We start from the raw sequence: 23,696 nt of genomic DNA, 5'->3' as shown, positions 1-23,696 counted from the left end.
TTTCCCTTCATCTTAATGAATCAAATATGTCCTATAACCCATAATTATTTTTCATTTGTACTAATACCACACAAACCTTTCATTGCCTAGTCAATTCAGTTTATGAATGGAAAGTATGCAGGCCACAACTTTTTACAGTGTTCTGTAGAAAGAGCTGCTTTCAGGCACAACTACTACATAATGATGCTCTTAAAAAAAAAAGAAAAGTCACAAAACCAATATAACAGTGTATTTGCTTGGGAGCACAGAGTACACAGCTGTGTGTGTTGCAACACAGCCATCCTGAATTGCACGGATTTCGTGCTTTTTAAACAGCATCCATGACATCTGGGAAATATTTCTGGAAGAACAAATAGGAACACAATGTCCTGAAAGGTAAATGGCTCGTTGTTTCCGCAAAAGCTTTCCAAACCAGTCAGTACAAGATGCTGAATTCATTTGGAGTGAACAAAGTACAAAATGCTGCCATTTTTATGCTGGTTTGTAGGTTCCGTCTACTCTCTCTGTAGAATTACCAACAGTGGGAGATGGTGGGCTTATTTATATCAGATTCACTGAGGTAAACAAAGGCTAAGAGGACGGTAGCTGCCCCCAGTAGAAATACTTCATGCAAAGTGCACTATGAGTTGCACAGCTCACATTCAGGTTATATTTGCCTTTCTACACATAAATATAAATGTGCATATACTTATACATACACATACTCAGATATCAATCTCAGGTTATGGCCCAATTCACTTCTACCTCTTACTCAAGCAGTTACAATGGAATATCTCCTTAAATGGAGAAAATGCATTTTTTTCCACCTTCATATCAGTTAAAAGTAGAGGTTTTAATTAAAAAGTCTGAAGTCAAATTTTACTCAAAAGGTCACTTCTGCTCTAGGACTTTAAGTGATTTTAACCCCAGAAAAGAAACACATGCTGGCTTTTCCCATTCCAGTGAAACGGAATAACAAACATGACCACAAATACCCTGAGAAAATGTTGCTGCAATGCAAAACTGTAAAGACCTGGTCAGGCCTCCTGGAGGAAAATATTTACCTCAAATGTGCGCAGAACTTTAGCCAATGCCCCAACTTCTTCTTTCAGAGAGAAAATCAAAGAAATCACGCCATTTTTATTTGAGGACTCTTCAATGTACATAGATTCCTGAAAGAAAAGAAAACAAACAAAAACATAAGTACATTCACCTTAGGAGTCAGTTTTGCTTTACTTCATTTCCCTTTTGTGTGGCATGAGCAATGCAAAGAGGGTATAAAGTTGCTTTAAGTAGGAATCAAGGCCACTGTTGCTGCCAGAAGTAGAGCAGCTCTGGGATGCTCTGATTTATGATGCTACAGTCACAAACCCCTTCTCTCAAACTAGGGTCCATGTGGGAGTGAGGTGGTCAAAAAGGACATGAAAATAGCCTTATATCATCTCTGTCTTGCTCCACCTCTCACGTATATCAAGCTCAGGGATGACTGGAAACATTATTGCATGTTACTACAGCTACAGTGCAAAGAATTTCCCACAGGTTTTCTTTTCATTAATGCTCAGGATTAAGTAGAGCAATGTAGATGAGCTCTGTGCAGAGATGCAGGCCATGATCTGTGTTTCCCTTCAGTTCTGTTTGTACCTTCCAGGTAGCTCAAGAAGAGGTGGTATTCACAAGAGGGATATGGAAGTTGTTACAACAACAACAAACAACAACCCCGAAAAAAAGGGAGGGGGAGGGTGCAGAATGTTGGAGCAAACATTTAGATCTTCCCTAAATCCCACAGTGAGTAAAGACTTAGTTAGGGCAAGATGTGTTTTCATTTATGTTTGTTCCTTTTCTCTTACTGATTTTCTGTTCTGCAAATTCCAAAAGGCAATTTCCAGTATTCCCAAGAAAGGAGAATGTTTATTTTAATTATTTTCATGGTTCTCATTACCAGAATGTCTTAGTATGTCTCAAGACATGTGTTTCTTTTCACAAAACCACTGTTAATTAGGGAAAAGCTACTTCATCACTTCAGAAACAGAAAACTGAGTCCTGGAGTGGTGCTAGATTTTCAAAATTATGGCAGGTAAGTGCCTGCTGAGATTTCCAGAATAGCTTAATTTTTCTGATGTCAGAGGAAATTTGATGCACAACCATCACAGACTTGAAAGTCAGATTATTGCCATATTTGTTGGGTTTTTTTTAACATCTATTGGCCTTGGGCAAATTGCCCCTAGTTGGTATTTCAAAGATCACACCAGATATCTGCAATGCAGAGGGATACTGATGTGACAAGTCCTGGGCCAAAACTTGACTCAAGGTATCCATTCAGTTTTTCTTTATGAAGATCTGTATTTTCAGTCAGAGCCTGTCTTCATTATAGCTGTTTCTTAATTTAACATATAAAACAGAGTATAAAGAGTCACAGTTCCCAAATATTGTCCTTAGAAGTCTTTGTAGCAGGCAAATTAATAATCAAATCCAACTGCCCTGAAGCCATAAAGCTCTTGGGGGGGACTACATTTTCTGAAGCAGTGTTATAAGGAACTGACTTCTTTTGTAAAGTAAACAGTTGCTGATTCTTTAGGCTCTCTCTGAGTCTGATGCTAACCTGAGAATTCATTGCCAGAGACCAGGAACAGATTTTTCTCTCTGGCTTTATTTCCAGAGGATGCAAAGGTTATCCAAATGTTTTCCACCTTCATGGGGAACCTCTAGTGGGAACTGTAGTAGAAATAGTGGTTTTATGCATCAGAGGGAAGACTGTCACCTGTCTAACTGTGACACTTCCCACAGCATTTCTGTGTCTTCTGGCTTCTCGCCCAGCCAGAGAGCTGGCCCAGCACTTATACAGTGGGGACCAAGAGGAAAAGCAGTCAAGAGTAATGTGGCAGCTGGCTAATGAAACCCATTTACACCTGAAGCAACCACAAGGGAAAACAATGACAGGAGTCTGTCAAACGGCAAACCAAACATCAGTAGTCTGGAAATTTTATGACAGTCGGTGTAACCAAAACTATCATCTGAAATCTTCTCCCAAGTAGTTAGCAATAGGACAAGAGGAAATGGGCTCAAGCTGTGCCAGGGGAGGTTTAGGTTGGATATTAGGAAAAATTTCTTCACAGAAAGAGTAGTCAAGCATTGGAACAGGCTGCCCAGAGAGGTGGTGGAGTCACCTTCCCTGGAAGCATTAAAAAAATGGGTAGACGTAGCATTTCAGGACATGGTTTAGTCTAGTCTACCCTTAATTGGTTTAGTGTGGGCTTGGTAATGTTAGGTTAATGGTTGGACTGGATGATCTTAAAGGTCTTTTCCAACCTAAACAATTCTATGATTCTATGATTCTATACTGTCCATGCATTGCTTTGCCCTTCTATTTTCCCCCACCACAAGCAAAACTGATCTTAAGGACAAAACTGTGCAACACCAGTGTCTGCCTGATGGACCAAGAATTTGGTTCTCATGGTCTTTACTGGAACTGCTTTAAAAGCCATGCAGTTACGTATTTAAAATACTCTTGCCAAGGCATGCCACAAGGACCAACTTATATGGCAGGTTGACTTGAATCTATGTGACAAAGGAAGAATTGGTGGTTTGGACGCCTGCAGGGTATATAATGCAAGGTTCAAGTCCTGCAAGGTAATTCTGATGCTTATTGATCCCTTTACACCATGGAATTATCCAAAAATGCGTTGAAAATCTTCTTTCCAACCCAGATAGATTCTCATTGGTCACTAGCCTTGATGTGTTGTGATCAGCCACTTTCAATCTGTCCTCACTCATTTTCCCACTCTTGTAAATTGATTTATATTGGTGCTTAAAAGTAAGACACATTGCAGTAGGGAGTAGACACTAATCTTGCAAACAGTGATACTTGCTTAACTTCTTGCACATCTGCAGATGCACTCAGTTCACTGGAAGATCTTTGTACAAACGTTAGTTCATGCCTGAGTCTGTCCACAGAGTGACAGCTTTCATTGCAAGGAGAAAGAAGAGTCAAATGATTGTCTTCCTGGTACCCAGTTCTTATTAATACATATGGAGGTAATATGCATCAATACACACTGGAGACAATATACATCAACATATACACTGGAGGTAATATAAATCAACATACACACAGGCACGTTTATTGCTGAGCTTTTTGTAGTACCTATGCATAGTTTTAACTGTTGATCACAGTTTACCCATTCTCAATTCTAATTCTAATTTCCTGTTTTTCAACCTGTGATATAGAGAGGAATTGCAACTTTGGGGTACCTCTACTCTTCTGTTACTACTGTGATTATGATTAAGAGTTGAACAAATAGTTTCATTGCCATTGAAATATTGTCTATATGGCTTGTATACATGATTTATAAATGTAATGTGGGATAAATTAAGCTTTAATTTTCTTCCAGCTCCTTTTTTTCCCAAGAATTAAAATAAAAACCAGTTGACAAAGTGAACATCCATTCCTGGACCTACTACAACCTCAAAGACAGGTGATGTGTAGATGAAAGGAGGGGTTTACCTGAGTGGAATGCAAACAAGCATTTTTAGTTAACGACTTCGTGCAGAGATTGATATTGCCTTCCTGACACACGTGGCAGTATTCAGTATTAGAGATCAGTAACACAGACCTGTCAGCCTTCTAATCCACTTCTGAGCAGGTTAGATAAAGCCTTTCAGAGTGAATGCCAACACTGTTAAATCCAGAGGAAGTTTGGCTTGCAGTTTCAGTGAGAGAAAATTTTCACCTCTGTGTCCCAAATTCCAGACTTACTAGATATACAAAACAGTTGGGAAAAATTTAGAAAAAAAAATTTCAAATTAAATAAGATTCCTAAGTTACTTCAGAAGATGGAACTACTTTCCAAGTCAGATTTCTTAAGGCATTTAGAAGCTCAGCTCCCACAGATCTCATTGGGACCAAGCAATTACACAACTTGGAAAGGTAGCAAGGTGAGACCCTGGAGAATTATTGTGGGAGTTCAGCCTCACACACAAAGCAGTAGGAAACCAGGCTTCCTTGGCTGATCCACTCTTAAAATGGCTTGTAGAAACTGAAGCCCTTTTTCTTCCCCCCCCCACATCTTCACAGCTTGTCTCTGGCTTCAGCAGCATTGCATAGGACACATACATGCAGAATTTGGTCCTAATACTTAACCATGCTGGCCTCAAGTTATGCCACTTGCCCCTGCAGTAACTATAGTGCCTGTAATTGAAAGGCATGGGCTTCAAGACCTTCCTGTATTTTCAAAAACAAAGGGGCCAAAGTAAATCCATAAACGTTAAAGAACAGGGATGTCAGAGTCACAAAATTCAACAAGTAGCTCCACCAGAAGAGCATGTAACTTCAGCTGCCTTCCTTTAACAGAAGAAGACAACTTTCTTTTTATCACACAGGTTTAAGACCTCTAATTTGCTGCTGATCTTTCCTGCTGCTTCTTCTATTTGCCATATATGCAATGATACTGTTGCAACGTTCATTTTCATTCTCACTGCACTTTTGTGAGCACAATTAACAACAGACAAGTACACTGGTTGCCAAAAGGGAGAATGGTGGCAACCAGGCACTGCAAAGCATTGAGACAGGCGTGTTGTTTCCTCCCGTCTTGGGTCACGCTGCCCCGCAGAGAGTGGGGAACAAGATTTGCAAGCATGGTGGGGCAGAAGGGAGGCAGCCACAAACCCCCCTGCAAAAAGAGGACACACAGACCCCATCGCTTACCTGGAAAGGGTCACCATTCATTTTGCAGTGCTGTGCGTCCATGTTGCACAGGCAGCAATGCCCACACAGGGAGGCCCCTTTGTCGCTGCAGGTGAAGACTTCTGACCTTACTACAGTGGCCAGAGCAAAGGTATTTAAAGTGGAGCAAGTGAGGCAAAGCCATCCCCTTCCCCCCTTCCCCAGCTCCCTCCCCCGGACGCTGTGCCAAGGGGGCGTTCTCCCTACACGCCCCCCCCACCCACCCCTGGCACATAGACAAGCTGCTCCACGCAGGCTGGCCTCTACAAGTCCCACCCCGGCGCGTAGCAGCTCTCCAGCATATTGTTTCTATCTGCACCCAATGTGGACAAGCAGCATGCTTTGAATTAACAGCCTCCCGATCAACATCAGCTGCTGTTTTCATTTTCGCACGTCAACACATCGTCTTCGGTTCTGCCTCCCCCCCCCCACCTCCATTCCCACTGCTGTGTGTTCAGCCTCAGGTGGGCTTCCCATCGGGGCTCACTCCACGTGACCAGAGATCAGATGTTCTCCAGGATCCGCTCTTTGGATGCCAGGCATGAGCCAGGGAGGGCTGTGACACAGCACAGCAGCTGAGGGGTTTGTCCTTTAGTAGGACCTTTGGGGCTACTTCCAAGAGGTCAGAGAGTAGGACACATTGCTCCACACACCAGACATTGGAGAGAGAGAGACCCAGTGTAAAGGAAGCATGAGGCAGGAGTTAGCTGCATGAACCTCACACTGGGATATGAGTCTGGACATGGAGAAAGGGAGGAAGGTAAAGGAAGAAAAGGAGCAGGGAAGAGTAGGTCAGAGCTAGAGGGCAGGAGGATGCAGAAGAACTGTGGAAGATGTATGTGTGTGCCTGTATATAGTGTTAGACGTGGAGAGCTACAAGGGGAATGGGGAGGGTGGGCATGAATGATTTCAGAAAAGATTGAAAAAGGTTTGATATAAAAAAGCCCAGATTTGGTTTATAAAGATTCACCAAAGGGGTTGAGGAAATAATGGAAAGTGGTAGCCCAATACCACAGGGCAGGTGAAAAAAAACCCAACTGGTCAAGTATCTATCTTGCTATTTGGAAAGATGAAGTCTGTACCGACAGAAGCTATGTCAAGGCAGGTATTCGTGCTATATTTTTGTGACAAAGATAAATTCTGTGGAATAGAGAAATCATCTCTTTACAGTTATTTTAGCCTTGGGGGAAGCTCTACTGCATACACCAGTGCACACTCAGATTGGTGAATACTAACGAAGACTTACCATGAATTATTGGTACTTGCAAAATCCAATAGCTGCTAAATCCCATCAGCCTTATAGTAGGGAAACTGAGTGGAACCACTTTCAGGTATCTCAGTCCAAACCTATGTTGAACCCCATGACCGTGGAGTCAGAATCCAGCCCACTGAAATTATCGACTGTATAACTTGCATCTGAAGTAACTCAGTGCTTTGGGTGTGAATATATACCTTTTTCAGAAGAGCTACTTGCTTGTGCATCCTGCAGCTGCATGCAGGGGTGGAAAGTTGCTTTTTGAAGTAACCAGCAAGCCTGTGGTATGGGCTGGCAGGTCAAGGTAGGCAGCCAAATGCGATACACACATAACGCACCGGCTGACACCGTGGCAGCAGGTTGGGGCAAGGAGAGATGGGGCAGTAGGAGAAAGGGAAGTTAACCTTGGTAATTGCCAGCAGTATAAAAACTACTACTTTTTAACTGCCTAGCCAATAAGTTCACCACAGGAGGCAGTATTTTGTGTCCCATGTTTGTGCAGCAACCGGCACAGTCCTATCCATGATAGGGACATTGAAGGCCACCTTGCAAAAAAAAAAAAAGCAGTGAGATGAGGATGGTGAACAACACTGATTATAATAGTCCCTGTGCAGGGCAGGATGGCCTCCAGCAATGGGTCTTGTTTACTTTCCCCACACACCATGCGTTGCTACCTCATATATTTTTCAACTAGATTTTAAAAAACTGAAATGCATGTCCTAAGGCTGGCCAAAATATCTGTGGCATCCAAAGTCATAAACTATTTTTTTCTGTCATTTGTCTGTGCCTTGCTTTTTCTTTCTTTTTTCCTTCTCTTTTCACTAACCTTTGATTAATCTTTTTTCCTTCTCTGTGGCTTTTACATACATTTAGTCTTTTTTTCTTTTCTTCCATCCCTTTTCTTATGTATTACACCCTCTGTTCACTCTACCCTGACAGTAATGGCAAGGCAAAGTGAAATATCAGGTATGCAAAATACTGTTCATGCCAAATCCTTGTAATTCTCTATTTTGACTCTTCTTTCCCCCTGTTTTTTCTATTTATATTGCAAGCTTGTCTCTTACTCCTATTGCTACATGATCATAATAATATCACCAGTGTACTGCCACCAGTTCACCATTTAATCAGCCTGGACTGTCAGAGGTTGCCTGGTAGCAAAAGGCACTGGCTGGGGGAAGTAAAGCTCCTTCTTGCCAGGAGGAATTCCCAAATTCTCTTGTTCTGCAGCAAAGGGGTGGGAGGTCGGAGGGATGTGTGTGTATGTCCAGTGCCATTAGAGTATGAACACACAATTGCATCAGTACTGGTTACCTTGGACCATTTCAGAGTCCAAATTGCCTGAGCTTCCCTGTCCTCTTTGAAGTATTGGTTCAGCACATGGGTTCATCCCCCTGCAGTGACATTGCTAACCGGGATTTCCCACTTGGGCTTCAAGTTGCACCATGTGTCTGGTTCTGCATACTCCGGGTGAGCACCTGAGCTTTGGGTCCACTAGTCCTGCTCTGGGCTCTTGCTGCAGCACTGTGAAACCCCACTGCTTTCAACCATATGCAGATATGCACTGGTGTCCCACATTGCCTCCACCTAAAACCAGCTTTTTGCCCTTGGAAGCACACACTTCCTTGGGGCGCGCACGCGCACACATGCACCACACACATCCATTCCTGGCTGTGCTGCTCAGCCACAGCTTGAGAGGGCTCTTTGCACTGAAAGTTGGCTGGTTCCCCTGGCTGGCATGATGCAAGTTCAAAGGGCCACGGACTTTGGCTGCTTTTCAGACTGCTCTTTCCCACCTCTGCCTTTAGCCAGTATTTGCAGAGCGGCGGCTTCCCTGTGGCTGTGTGCTTTCTCGTTTGGGCAGAGATGCCCCTTCCAGTGCAAGGACACTGGGACTATCCTTGGCCTGCAGTTCCCCACCTGCCCTGCTGCTTCAGGATGTCCCAGTGGATTTGAGGGAGCAGTGAGCAATGGGGAGAGGCTTTTCTAGTAAAACCAGAAGCTCCTGAAAAATTTCCAAACGAGGATTCAGTGAGTATCTCCAGGGGGTTGTGTGTGTATGGCGGGGGGGGGGGAGTCCCCTTTATCGATACTGTGTATGCATTTATCAGATGTGTCTGGGTGCTGCAGCTGCCCATGACGTGCCAGCCAGGCTGCATTTCCTCAACCCCCCGGTCTACATCGTGGTTGCAAAACCGCCCAGCCACATCCCCCACCTCCTTGCAGAGCCGGGCTCCCCGACATCTCCTGCAGCCCGCCGCTGAATGCTTTTTAGCCGCACCCCATCCCCTCCCCAGCCGAGTTTCCCCCCGTCCTCTTCCCCACGGAGCGCGGCGTGGCCGGGAGGTGGCACTGTGTCCGCACGGCAGCGGCCGCCGAGGCCGGGACCGGGGGCGGGGGCACCCGGCTGTCCCCGCCGCCTGCCCCCGGGTGTGTGTGGGGGGTGTCTGCCCCCCAGGCTGCGGCAGGCGTCACCCAAACCCCCCCACTCCCACCCCTCCTGCCAGGGGACTGCCACGGCGGAGGCGCGGGGAAAAACACCCCCCAGCCTCCAAAATTTAGCTCACCAAAACGTGGCGATGGGGGGAGGCGGGGGGGCAGGCCGCTGTGATTTATCCCCCGGGGCTGTGATGGACGCGGGACGCGTGGCCGCACAATGGGGCCACCCGGCGGGGCCGGCAGGCGAAGGGCCCCGCTCCGCGGGCACGGAGGGACGGGGGCACCGCGCACCCCGGCGCCGGAGGGCGGCAGCGCCCGGCGGGACCCGCGGGAGCGGGCGAGGGGCGAGCGGGCCGGCGCTGGGGCCGGGGGGCGACTGCTGCGGCTGCTGCTGCTGCTGCTTTTTTTTTTTTCCTTTTTTTTTTTTTTGCAGCCCTATATGCAAACTGTCACTTCAGGTTAGCACAAGACCTGATGTAGCTCATTAGCATGAGCTGTATCTAATATGCTTAAAACCTCTAATTATTTATTATGCCCTAATTGGCAGCCCAAGAAATGTCTGCAAAGTGATGAGTGTTCATCCCAAGACGCCTTTCGAGTGGAATTCGGCAGCGTCCCTGGTCAAACGTCATTTTTAATTCTTCATTGGGGCACGGGCTTTACTCCTCTTGTAGACGATGCAACACTAAGAAAACTCATACGACTTGCTATCCCAAAAACTAGCCTCCCTCCACCCTGGGCAGGATGGGCAACAGTTGCTCAGGAACACGGTTTAAAGCTCGAAGTCCTTCTTTCTGTAAAGGGACGCCTCGGAAGAGACGTTAAAGTTTATCAAGTATGTATGCAAAAGTGTAGGCAGATGCTCCTTGAAAATCACTTACCCGAAGGAACAGCCGTCAGGGAAAAATTGCTTTCCTGCCTTCTGAATGTAGCAAAGTTTTGAAAATTATATTCACATAGAAACTGTTTCAGAATAAGTTTACCTCTCTGGAGTCACCCCCCTCCCTCCTAATTGCCTTTTTTCCCCCTTCCAAGTCTGTATTATGTTTCTTCGGGTTGCGCCAACTATTTATTTATCTTTATTCTTTCTCTCTTTCTTTTCATTCATTATTCTCTCTCCCTCTCTTTTTTTTTCCCCCTTCCTTGTGTGTGTGGCTTCTGGGTCTGATCTGTAGCTTGTTACCACCCACTGCACGCTCTCTCCTGCAGCCGAGGTGTTTCTATACAAACTTCAGCGTCCAGTTGTCATATTAATTATTACACTGAGTAATGACTGAAATAGTCAAAATAAGGGGAGACTCAAGAGAGCTTTTTCTTGCTGCTCAAAGATTCAGCAAAGAAGCCTTGCAACAAAGCACTAATTGGTCCCCAGAAATACTCTGACAAGGCATGGAAGATAGGTTTCATAAAGCCCAGCAATTGTGAAGGGGGAAAAGATCCTTGAATAGACCCCACGCTTCTTTTCTAAACTCTCTTGCTGAGCAAAAAATGGACTGCTTCTTGAATACTGGACTGATCTTGAATGCTATACCCAGCAGAGAAAAAAATGCACCATTTATTGTAAGTTTTTTTTCCAGCTATTCATGTGTTCTATGTGGAGAATAAGCTGGTTTTGTTTACCATGAAAGACCTTTTACTTTATTTTCACTCTTGGGGGGGAAGCTGGAAAGGGGAGGGGGAGGGCGAGTGGAGGGAGAGAAACACATGTGCCCAAATCCAGACGAGCTGCCTACTGTAACAAAATGGAGTGTAACAAATCCTACAGAAGTCCCGAATGTATCGATTCTTTGAAGATCTATATAGATTAACGACTTTCGTTCTGCTTTTCCAAGACGGCATTTAATCATAACGTAAATGGCCTTTAAAAAAGAAAAGGGGCGGGGGAAAAAAAAAAGGCATACCGAAGTTTAAAAAAAAAAAAGGCAAGGACTTCAAAAGACCTCATGAGTGTGGCTACAATTTAGGCACACAAAAAAGCCACTATAAAATAATGACAGTTCAAGATTAAAAAAAAAAAAAAAAAAAAAAAGGAAGAAAGAAAAAGAAAAAAAAAAAAAGGAAAAAAAGCCCAATGAAAAGGGTAAGGGCTATTTATCATTATGTTAGAATTAAGAATTTCGAAGTGCAGGTGCAGAACTGTGCATACAAGTGGGTGAAGGCAGGGGACCTTGAAACAATATTTATTATCTATAAATCTGGCAGCCCCAGACCCCTTAGTCTGCGCAATGAGCAGACAGGGAGCTGGCAAGATTGGCATTACCTTGGACAACGCGAGGGGCAAGTTTGTTCCCCAGTGGGACGTGCGGGGCGAAAGGAGGCAAAGGCTCTGCTCTCCATCCTCATCCCCCCCAGGCCCCGGAGCTGGGAGAGCTGAGCAGGGATAGAGCCACGGAGGCAAAATTACATGCAAGTTACACTCAGTGACCTCAGGGACTTGCGTCTTTTGCCTTTTTAAGAGCCCTCTGAGACTCGAGAAGGAGGGACCCAGAAACTCCGGTCTCATTCTGCCATTTCAGGGAAAAAAGGCAGGAATTTCCCTGTGTGGTGTTTCCAGGCCAGTTCTGGTAGTGGGCAGCTCCAGAAGAATTTCTCTGTTTAAATATATATATTGTTTACAGGGCCGCAGTTATTTTGATGTTTCTGTGGCTGCTTCCCAAAACACTGGGATGCGAATCGCAGGGCTGGTTCATTACTGTTCTTTCACTCCTGTGATGTCACAACGTGGAGCTGATGATGCAACAAATATTTCCAGTGCAGAGAATTCTGATGTCAGACAAGGGATGTTGAACAAACCATCCAGAAGACTTGGAACCGAAGAGGGAGATCTCCCTACACAGAAAATAAAAATGAATGGTTTATCCTGCTTAGGTCTGGCTGTCCTGCCCAGGAGAGGTTAAAATAATTTAACAGGTTTCACATGCAATGAGACAGTAGGCTAAAAATCAGAAAGAAACTCAGTGACCAGTGAAGAGGGCCCTGAAGTAAATACGATAGAGGTTAGACGAGACAGAACTGCTTCGCCTCTTTCATCATACATATTCTGCCACATTAAAAGTTTCTGAAAGACGAGTTAGCAGGTGCATATTAAGGTTCTGCCATACGACATTGCTGCTTATCCCTGTTTAAACTCACATGCCCAGCCAGGGTCAGGGATCCAGTGGCAGATGATCAGAAGCAATCTCTGCAGCTCCAGGCTACTGTAATTGAGGCCAGCAGCAGAGCAGGGGTTATTTTTGCACTCACTTCCACTGAAACCTGAAGAGGGACTGTGCAGGTCCCCTCCTTCCATGTTTTAGGGCTGGTGTGAGCACCGGGGATGAAAGCCACTTGCCAAGCACTTCCTAGAGCCATAATCTCACCCGTGTCAAGAGTGCCACGCCACGGCTCTGCTCTTTTTTGGGAGAGAGCACACACCTCAATTTTCAGAGTGCAGAGGTGGAGAGAGAGGTGGAGATGAGACAGAGCTGAAGGCAGAAAATGTGTTAAAGGTTGCACAGATGCATGGATATACGAAAGGCAGGAGGGCAGGGAGAGAAGGCCGTGCCGGGGTCCTCACTGCTGCTCGTGCCAAGAACAGGGCCACCAGTGTGCCCCGGTGCTGAGCCTGACCATGTCTCCCAGGCTGCCCACACACCCCCGCAGCCCCAAGGGTCGGTGTGACCACCAAGTCACGCCAGCCTCAAGCTCTCAGCACCTCGGCTCTGCTTTTCCACATTTGGCCCCGAGCCGCAAGCGAGAATTCACCTGGCAGCAGGGATAATTTCCCCTGCACAGGCCCGCTCCATCCTGACTCCCCAGTCATAAGCAAATGCCATCGCCCGCTTGGAAAGGTGGTGACGTGCTCCCACCTCGCAGGGTGCCACAGGAGGCAGCAGGGGCTTGGAGAGTGCCACGGGACCAGCAAGCGGACAGCGGGACCTGGGAAATGGGCTCCGGCAGCAAAGGGAGAACTGGCTCCACATCGGCTCGCTCTGCTTAGCACACCCAGACTTTATGCTGCCCTCTGAGACAAACCTCCTCCCCGCGGGCCGGTGGCAGCACCGTGGCACTCAGACCTTCCGGGTGCCGTCCACGGTGGATGGACCCAAGGGGGTTTTATTCTTTCTCTCCAGACAGGCTCGCCCCTCGGCACGCAGCATTTCAAGGGGGTAGCTCAGGGTGACTTCTCCCGAGGCCCCGCACGCCGCGGCTCTGAGCAGCGCTCCTCCTAACACCCGCACCCGTTCACCCGCCGTCGTCGCAAGCTAATAGAGCCATCACGCCGCCCGAGGAGCGTGTGCGATGCCGAGCACACGCGGCTCCGCCGCGCTGAGGGGAGCAGCCCCCGGGACACCCACGGGACGCAGGCTCGCAGCACCTGCCGAGCGAAAGGAGCGGCAGCGGGCATCCCGGTGCTTCCCAGGGACAAGGAACAAACCGCCCTTTCGCCGTCCCGCACACGGAGACGTTTCCCTTCCCGCCTGCCTGCGCACATGCACACGCCGCGTCCCGGCGCTGGCCAGGGCGCTTCTCCCGCGGGCGCGCACCGGCCCCCCTGCCCACGCCGCCGGACGCCTCCGTGGCAGCGCTTCCCGCGCGGCGGCTCTCCCCTCCAAACCCTGGCAGGTGCCACTGGGGTCGCCCCCAGCCCGCCAGCGCCCCGGCGGCAGCCGGAGCAGAGGATGCCCCGCACCTCCCGGGGCTGCCCGCACCTGCCGGCACCCCACCTCCGCGGGGAGCGGGGCGGACACGGCAGCAAAGGGCGCTCGGGCACCCCCCCCCCCTCCCCGTGCAGGGCTCCCCCCCTTTCCTCTTCGCCCGCACCCCCCCTCCCGGAGCCGCGACTCTCGCCCCCCCCTCTCCTCCTTCCCGCCCCCCCCCCGCGGCGGCCCACGCGCGCCGCCTCCCGCCCCGTCGGGCCGCGCCCGCCGCCGCCGCCGCCCCGCGCGGCGCCCCGGCGCGGGTGTTTGCTCAGGGCCGGGAGCGCGGCACGCGCCGGGCGCACGCACTTGCAACAACAAAACCCGCGAGGGGTGGGGGCGGCGGGGCGGGGGCGGGGGCGGCGGAGGGGGGCGGGGGGAGGCGGGGCCGCGCGGCGGCCAGCGCGTGTGCGCCGGGGGCCGCGGCACGGAGTGGCGGGGGGGGGGGGGGGGGGGCGTGCGTGTCTGTGTGTGTGCGGGTGTGCGTGGGGGGGGGGTGCGCGCGGGTGTGTGCGCCCCCCCCCCCCGCTCCCCGTGCCGAAAAGGCGGCGGGGCTCCGCGGGCGTTCGCGGCAAAGCCGGGGAGCGTGGAAGGCGCAAGGTGCAGAGTGTGCGTGCGTGTGTGTGTGTGTGCGTGTGTGCGTGTGAGTGAGTGAGCGAGCGCGGGGGGGCGGCGGGGGGAGAGTGCGTGCGTGTGTGTGTGTGTGTGTGTGTGTGTGTAGCAGAGGAGGGGGGGGGGGGGGGGGCGAGCCCCGTCCGCCCCTTATAAGAGACACAATCCCCAGCCACTTTTTTGCAAAAGGGGCTTTGCAAAGCAGCCTGCGCACACGCGCGCGCCACGAGCCTCCCCGCGGCCGCCGCACGGAGGGCGAGAGGGAGGGGGGCGGGCAGAGCCGCCCGCCATCCCCGGCCGCCCGCCCGCCCGCTCCGCCGCCCGCTCCCTTTGGTCGCCGCTGCCCCTTTCCCCCTGCCCTCCCTCGCCTCTCTCCTTCTTTTTAAGCGAACGCCGCAAATTTTCTTTTTTTTTTTTTTTTTTTTTACCCCTTCCCTCTTTTTAATTTTTTTTTTTTTTTGGTGGTGGTGGTGGGGGGACGGGGACCGGCCGCCGCTCGGGCGCCGCCGCCTCGCAGGACGCCCCCGCGCCCATGGCCAGCGGCAGCCCCGCCAGGATGGCCAGCGGCGCCGGGCAGCCGCCCTTCCTGCAGCCGGCCTGCTTCTTCGCCGCGGCGGTGGCCGCCGCCGCCGCCCCGCCGGGGCCGCCGCCGCCGCCGCCGCCGCCGCCGCAGCCGAGCCCGGCGGGCGGGCAGCCCTCTCCGGGCGGCAAGGCCCCGGCGCCGCGGGCCGCCAAACGGCAGCGCTCGGCCTCGCCGGAGCTGATGCGCTGCAAGCGGCGGCTGAACTTCAGCGGCTTCGGGTACAGCCTGCCGCAGCAGCAGCCGGCGGCCGTGGCGCGGCGCAACGAGCGGGAGCGCAACCGGGTGAAGCTGGTGAACCTGGGCTTCGCCACCCTGCGGGAGCACGTCCCCAACGGCGCCGCCAACAAGAAGATGAGCAAAGTGGAGACGCTGCGCTCCGCCGTCGAGTACATCCGCGCCCTGCAGCAGCTGCTCGACGAGCACGACGCCGTCAGCGCCGCCTTCCAGGCCGGCGTCCTCTCGCCCACCATCTCGCCCAGCTACTCCCACGACATGAACTCCATGGCGGGCTCCCCCGTCTCCTCCTACTCCTCCGACGAGGGCTCCTACGATCCGCTCAGCCCCGAGGAGCAGGAGCTGCTCGACTTCACCAGCTGGTTCTGAAACGCCGGCGGGCCCCCGCGGCAGGTGGGTACCGGCGCCCGCGGAGGGCCGGGGCGCCGCGGGGCGGGGGGCGGCCGGGGACGGGGGGCGGGGGGCGGCGGCGGGGGGGGGGTGCAGCCGCCGGCGGAGGGGTCGCGCAGCCGGGGTGCCCCGCGGTACTTACGAGCGGCTCCGGCAGCCCGGCGCTGCGCTGGTCCCGGCGCGGCTCTGATCTCCTCTCTCTTTTATTGTTACAGGACAGTTGCAAAAGGGAAAAACAAAACAAAACAAAAACCCAAACAAAATATATCACACAGAGAAAGACAGACAAAAATCCACCCAGAAAAAAAAAAAAAAAAAAAGGACCTGTTGCGTTTCCCTCTCCCCCGCCGTCGGAGGGCGGTGCGGGCGCGTCCCTCGGCGGGCGGGCACAGCGCTGCGCGCCGCGGGGGCGGTCGGGCGGCCGCCCCCAGCCCCGGAGCCCGGCCGGCCTTTGCGCTCGGTCGCGCCGCCACGGACTGCGCCCCGGCGGAGGGGGTGTCCCGCGGGGGAGCCGCGGCCGCCCCGGCCGGGCCGCCCCCGCCCCGGGCCACGGGGAAGGGCGCTGCGGCTCCTCGGCCTGCGGAGGGGCTCTGCCTCCTCCCCGGCCGAAAGGCAGCCCCGCCGCCGCGGCCCTTCAGAGACTGGCGCTCATCGCTCTGTGGACAAAGTTAGTTCCCCGATGTTTGTGGAGATGTTGAAATTAAGCTATGCTGTACTCAAAGAAGCCCCCGGAGTCCCGTCTCCCCCCCACCTCCCCCTGCCTTCGCCTCTCCCTCCCCTCGCTCCGAGCTTTTCCTCTCGTTTCCATCATAGAATGCTTCCAATTTTTTTTTTTTTTGTGAATTTTTTTATTATAAGAAAATCTATTTGTATCTACCCTAACCAGTTTGGGGATATATTAAGCTATTTTTGTACATAAGAGAGAGAGAGATTTATAGAGGTTTTGTACAAATGGTTTAAAATGTGTATATCTTGATACTTTTTTTAATATGTAATGCTTATTACCTCTTCATGTTTAGACTTGTAGTCGACGTTACCTTACAACTGCCATTTTTGTACGTGGTTTTGTAAAGGACTTGGATTTCCTCCAGATGTACTTTAGCACCAACGTGTCTTACTTTATAGAAACTTTGTTAATGTATTAATAATGTTATTAAACAAAGTTCAGAGTGAACAAAGTTTATGCAGCTATTGTCCAAACGCAAAATGGTAGCCATTTGTTTTTATATGCTGCCTTTTGGAAAAAAAAAAAAAAAAAAACACAAGCAAACAAACAAAAAAACCAACCCCTATGCCACTGCCTTTTCTTACTGTTTTATTACAAACTTACAAAGGTCCTGTATAACCCTGTTTTATACAAACTAGTTTCATAATAAAACTTTTTTTAATTAAAATGATCGGCTGCCTACTGCATGCAATTTGTTTTTTTTCTTTCTGCCGTTGACAACAATGAATGTAAGGACAAAAAATGTCAAATGATGTTATGCCGGAGCTGAGTTGCATATGAAGTGTTTGTATCTGATGGATGTAACATATATATCTTTATCTATCTCTATATAAATATGCAAAGATCTAGCGGTATCACCATTGTTTTCTTGCCCTTCTGTGTTGCAAATGTGTATCCAGCCCAAAAGGCGAGGGGATGATTAATGATTGCATTGTCCTTCCTGAAATCACTGCACATTAAAGAATTCCCCCAAAAGCCCAAGTCCTAAAAAGAGAGGGCGCTCCATCCCGCCTTTCGGCGGTGTGACCCTGTCCTCCGCGGCTCTGACCCAACGGGGCAGAAAAACACGGGGCGGGGGGAGGGGGGGAAGGCACAGCCGCCGCCACCGAAAACACGGGCTGCTGTGTTGCCTCCGCAAAGGTGGCGGCTGGATAAATAAAACCGTCGGGGAAAGACGGGAAGCGAGAGGAGAAGGGAGATAAAATTAATAAATAAATAAAGTAGTAGAAATGGGTGGCAGCTTAGAGACACTGGTCTTTCTAAGCTTGTTATTCTACCCAAATAGCGTGATCTGCCTGTAAAAGTACCCAATTACCAAGACTCAAAAAGCAATTGGACTACCCCCCCCCTTTTTTTTTTTTTTTTTTTTTTTTTTTTTTTTTTTGGCTAGCCTGCTTGTTGTCAGTTAGCAAGGACGTGACCAGAATTCGCCTTCTCCTTTTCGCCTGGCTCCTGCATCACTTGCAAATTCAGTTTGCGTGCACTAAGCCAAGCGGAAAGCAAAGCGCAAAATGCATCTTACAAAAAAAAAAAAAAAGAAAAAAAAAAAAAAAGAAAACCAAAACCAACAAAGACCGGGGAGAGCCAGTGTGTTGTACGGAGTTAAAAAAAATCTAGCCCCCTCAACAGCTACAAATGTGCCGTTGAGTTGTGAGGGATGCGCTATTTTTAAAAAAGAGGAGGGGAAAACTTCGGTGGGGCACCCCGCGATTTTCTCTCTCTGTGTGTATGTATGTGTAACTCTATATGTACGCACACACGCATACGCGTAGATGCACATATATACGTGTGCGTATCGGTGTATAGTCCTTTCTGCATCGCTTTAAGAGTACACACACATTTGCCCTTCACCTCCTCCCCCCACGCCCTGAAATGATCAATAAGTGATTTAATCGGGGGCGGGGGGACGGGGACGGGACACGCTGGGGTCACGAAATCCCTCATTACTTCGGCACAAACACTCATTGTTTTAACCGCTCGTGGAACTAATGTTTAGTTATGAAAATAATAACCGTTATATGCCTCCATCCGCTCTCCCTTTACAGCATCTCCTTTTTTATTTACCCACTTTTGCAAGTGTACAGATAAGGTATGCAAAGAAAGTGTAGCGAGTAATTTATAGCTATGAATATAACATTAGGATAATGTTTCATTCTGTTACAAAGGCGAAATTTCTCTTCCTTGTGTAGACAGGTGTTCTTTTTTGCTCACTTCTGAATAGTAAATATCCAGACTCATTAAACTAAAGGCAAAGTTACGCTGTTGTTCGCTACAATGTATAAGGCAGGCTCAGAAATTCACCACCTCCTCCCTCCCTTTTCCCCTCAGCCCCCTCCCGAAAGAAAGAAAGAAAGAAAACACACACACACAATTTTACTGAAGATAGGGAAAGGGCAAAGCAGGATTGGGGTAAATCTCATTACATCTGCTCTAATCGCTTAGCAACACAAAGCCTTTTCTTGTATTAGTGCGGAGAGCCTTTCAGCGCTGCCTGACAGACAGTATTCAGTTAGCATTAGTAAACTCCATAAATCAGGGACTTCTTTGGGCGCAGTATAAGTTTTAGAGCTACTCAGGGCTTTGGGGGGAAGGGGGGGGCGGGTAGTGGTGGTAGAGAAACAGGGGAGGGATGCAGATGGAGATTGCCGGCCCACGGATTTCTTAATTTATTTACCTGTGTATTTATTTACCGTAATGCTGGGAAAGCGTCCCGTTAACAAATGCCTCTCCCCGAGTTTTCTTCCCCCGCCCCAAATCAAGACCCTCGGGCAGAGCCGGGGAAGCAGCGTTGGGCCGCGGAGGTGGGCAGCACTGCCCCCCCCCCCCCCGCGATGTCCGCGCCCGCGGAGCCGGGGGGGGGGGGGCTCCCCGCGGCGTGGGTTTTCCCCTCGCTCTCCCTCCCTGTCCCCTCCGCTGCCCAAACTTTTTCCCGGGCGCGGGACCAGCGCCGGCCCCGCGGAGCCTCCGCCCCCCCCTCCCCATCCCCGCTCTCAGGGCGCTCAGGTAAGAGGGGAGGGGGAGGCACCCCCGGCCCTGCACCCCAGAAGAGGCGCGGGCACGCGGGAGAGCCTCCCCTTGCCCCCACGGGCTCTCCCGCCTTCCTCTCGGAGAGAGGCGCCGACCCGCACCCAGCCCCGCAAGCACCGGGCTTTGGGGAGCCTGGGGCGCTTTTCCCCCTTTTTTAAAACTTTTTCCTACTCTTTTTCCTTTTTTTTTTTTTTTATTTTTAATTTTTTTTTTTCGTTTGCTTGTGTGCCGTGTCGTGTCCCGCCCCCCCCCCCCCCCCCCCCTTTCCCTTAATTCCTTCTTTTTTTTCCTCTCCCCCCGTCCCCGCGGCGCAGGTCCTGCCTTTTGTGTGCGGGCCCCCCGGGGCACAAAGGGGGGGGGGGGGGGGCTGCGGGGGCCGGGCAGGCAGCGGGCAGCGCTGCCCCCGCGCGTGTCACGCCTCGGCCTTTATTGCGGCGGCGGCGGCGGGGGCGCGGCGGGGGCCCGGCGGGGTGGGGGGCGGCGTGCGCCCGCCGCAGCTGCCGCCCGCCCCGCTCCGCTCGGCTCCGCTCGGCTCCGCGCCCCCCCCCGCCCCGCTCCGCGTCTCCCTGCGCGGGGCGCGGCCGCGGGGGGCGGGCAGCGCGCGAGGAGAGCGGGCACCTGCCCAAGGCGAGGCGGGGGCGGCCGCGGCCCGGGGGACGCCCCCGGTTCGCCGCTGAGCGCGGCTCCGTAATGCAGCGCGTATTACTCAGTGCATTCAGGGATTAGCTCGCCTTGAAGTGTGTGTGTGTGGGGGGGGGATCCTGTGTCCCCCCCCCTTGTCGCCTCTTGGAAAGGGGAGTGGGGAGAAGCGCACCCCCCCCCCCCAACCCCGTCCCCCCCGTCCCTGCTCCGTCCCGGCGCACAGCAACTTCTTGCTCCCAAGCGAGCTCGCTTTTAGCGTGTCAGGCCGCACAATGCAGGGCTAATTCCTGCTGCAAAAGGCAAGTGGTGAGGAATCAATCGCAGGCTTTATGCAAGCAAAAGGGATGATGGGTTTGGGGTTGGGATTTTTTTTTTTTTTTTTTAAAAGTTCCCTGCCCCAGACTGAATTTCTCCTGCTCCTTACCCCCGTCCTATTAATAATCCCATGCAGGCGATTGCAGACCGAGGTAAAGCTATCATTTGTATGCGCCCGAAGATTAATTTCCCCCATGTACCAACTCAACGGCATAGTTATCTCTTTAACAGGGAAAACAGTTTGGCTCCATTGTCGGGTTGCCAAGACCGCCTTTTGAGAAAGGGAGCCCGGCTAGCCTCTGATCAAACTCAAAGGTTAGTTAAAAGACAAAAACAGCTGAAAATCTTCATGAATAATGCTGTTTCCCCGAGCCCAGTGTAGTGCAAGCGCACATTTCAATGCCAGAGCATTTTGTTATGCTGCTCGCCTAAGTCAGAATTTCACAGAAAAGGCAGAGAAGAAAAGCTCCAACAATTAGAGGGGGCCTGTCAGAAAACATTAACGCCTTCCTCGCCCAGCCTGTCAAGCGTGCTGGAAATAAAAAACTGGCATAGCGAATCGCACCTCCACCCTCTGGAGCTGCAGGAGGGGAGAGGGAGGGGGGGTTAGGGACAGAGAAGTAGAGAGAGAGACAAATGGACAGGCCCAGGCTGTTAACAGCCCCCCTCGGCTTTGCAGTTCATCCAAAAGACAGAAAAAGAAGGGGAAAGGACCTGCAGCTGGATATTCACTCTTGATATTTCTCCCTCTGTTTCATGCTCCAGAATTACATTTTCTCTCGGGACCATCACACGCACTCACACTGTCTCTCTGCATCTTCAATCCTTTGCTGCATCCATCCTGCAAAGCACAAGTGAGATGCCTGGCCAAACAGCAGCAGGGCAGAGCTGTTGCTGCCTTTTGCTTTCTGCTCCCTCAAATTTATCGCTTTAACTACCTGGACACACATGCTCGAGTTCTTTCCCCTAGGGAAATACCTACTGACAAGGACGCCAAACTATTTAAAGCCTCCCTTGTACTGTCTGTAAGTGAACATCTAAGCTTTGACTTTCCTGGCCAAAGCATAGATTTTTCCCAAGTATCTAAATTACAAGAGAACTCTGTTCCTTTTCTTACTGTAAGCAAAACCTCAGACCCACCACTTGAATCCTTTTTTTTTTTTTTGCCCTTGTTGCTTTTGTTGACCCCTTGCAAACACATATATATTTAATATCTGATAAGGACCACATCAGTACTGTGCAGCTTGTATAGCCAGCCTTTTGCTGGGGGGGAGGGAGGGAGATGAGCAGGGGGGAGTACTGCTGTGTATTGTAATATTCGCATGTGGATTGAAAAAGTAAAATATGAAGTGACTAAAGAAAAAGGAGTATCTCCAAACATCATCTGAGGTGTTCTAGCGGGTTATATCAGTAAAGGAACACAGCAACACAGCTCAGACGACATGTGAAAGACAGACAAGTCAGACTTTGCCCATGGTAAGGGAGCTGCGTGATTCCCACGTATTCCATGGGGAAGGAGGCCCCAGCCCTCCATCCCACACACACCCTGGAGCAGCACAGTGCATCCAGGCAATATGGTGCTTGCTGCCCCCCTTCAGAGAAGGCAGGCATTTCCTGCAGCTTTGGAGCCAGATCTGTCCCCAGGAGGAGGTGAGGAAAGGAAGAGCCCCACTGAGCGCTGGGACTTTCATTGGCTCTGACACTTTTGTCCTGAGCAAACACAAGCAACCAGTAGGCGAGGGGAGAAGTTTGACGAGGTCCCTCTTCTCTCTCTACCCAGCTACCTGGAACTTGCTGTACTAATTACAAGGGGAGAGGTTGGGTAAAAATGCCAGGAAGGGCAACTAAGGGAAAGCTGGTTTTTGTGACAACGCATTGATCTTGGACTGAAGCTATCCAGATTTGTTGCTGGGTATGATTTGGTCCTGTCTCAATCTATTTTAGCCTGATATCCACAAATGTTAAACAGAGACCATGGGTAGTTCCTTAGAGGTGCCTGTGGACATGCAGCATTGGGAGAAAGTGAGAAAGCTGGAAAGACCAAGGGGGTCACTGCTCCAGAAAAGTGAAAAGTGCTGTGGGAAGAGCCAGTGCATATTAATAGTCTGGTTTATTTTTCTGGGGGATGGATAATCCATGTTTCCTTTCATCCCATTGTGAACAGGATTCAATCCTGTTTGTACTCTTCACCTACCATGCCAAAAAGGGACGGTTATGTTTTTTTCACAGAAGAGCTTCACTTTCCCTAAAACATCAGAGCAATCATCTGTATGTTGTCCCATATGTTACCTGGAAGCTGCCCGGGAGCAAAATTCCTGTGAAAATGTCATCCACCAGGCCGTGTGTTTCAGCCCTCTCTTAGACCTTGTAAACAACTGCAGCATTCGAGTTGCCCAAATTTTCTGCTGTTCTCTCCTAATATGCAGCAACACGTTGCTTTCTTGCTTTCTGCTTTTATAAACTCCTGATGTGGGGTTCCCAATAGCACTGGGGAAGGAAAGGTAAAAATCACAGACCCTTATAACCAGCCCTGGTGGCATAGTCCAGGCCTTTGTGACAGGGGTGGCGATTGTCTTCTGAAATGGAACTCAAACTCGTTTGGTCCAATTTCACAGAAGCAGATCACAGAAAGAGCACGTGTTCCCCTTTTGGGATGGGGTCCTCCTCCCTCCCCCCCAGCCACGCCACTCTCTCACTCTCTCTCCCCTCCTGCTGCTGGTTGGACCTGTGAGCTATTTTAATTTGCACTTGCTGCACCGGCAGGGCTATATTACTCTGGAACAGGAAAGGAAAAGCCCCATATTAGTAAAGTGTGAAATGCAGTTTTGACTGAAAAGGGAAGCCATTTCAACAGGATTATACCATGACAATGCAGATTAAAACCCTGCCATATGGCCTAAGATAGGCTTGCTTTTACTTTCAGGTAACAACACATTGCTAATTAAGTGGCGATGACATTTCTAAATGAAAAAAAAAGAAGAAGAAAAAAGAAAAAAAAAAGCCACCTGTATGTGAAATAAAGGCAGTCAAGTGAAGGGAAGACATTAATCGGCGCTAATAATATTGGAAATCAGCCTGCTCTTATCATTGCGGTTTGC

At 50.4% G+C, this 23,696-nt stretch overlaps 1 protein-coding gene across 1 annotated transcript; it reads left to right on the top strand.

The window, feature by feature from the left end:
- The first annotated feature begins 15,212 nt into the window (after positions 1-15,212).
- LOC142596878 (achaete-scute homolog 1a-like) lies at positions 15,213-15,866 on the top strand. Its single transcript, XM_075727338.1, has one exon. It carries the CDS (start codon positions 15,213-15,215, stop codon positions 15,864-15,866), a length of 654 nt encoding a protein of 217 aa, XP_075583453.1.
- The last annotated feature ends 7,830 nt before the right edge of the window (positions 15,867-23,696 follow it).

Source organism: Pelecanus crispus, unplaced genomic scaffold (genome assembly GCF_030463565.1).
Source record: "Pelecanus crispus isolate bPelCri1 unplaced genomic scaffold, bPelCri1.pri SCAFFOLD_154, whole genome shotgun sequence".
In the NCBI taxonomy this organism is placed as follows: Eukaryota; Metazoa; Chordata; class Aves; order Pelecaniformes; family Pelecanidae; genus Pelecanus; species Pelecanus crispus.
Note: the sequence above shows the minus strand (reverse complement) of the source record. Positions and strands in the feature narration are given on the sequence as shown.

Bases quoted from the DNA above. Each gene is read 5' to 3' on its own strand.
- LOC142596878 (XM_075727338.1), top strand. From the start codon at position 15,213: ATGGCCAGCGGCAGCCCCGCCAGGATGGCCAGCGGCGCCGGGCAGCCG.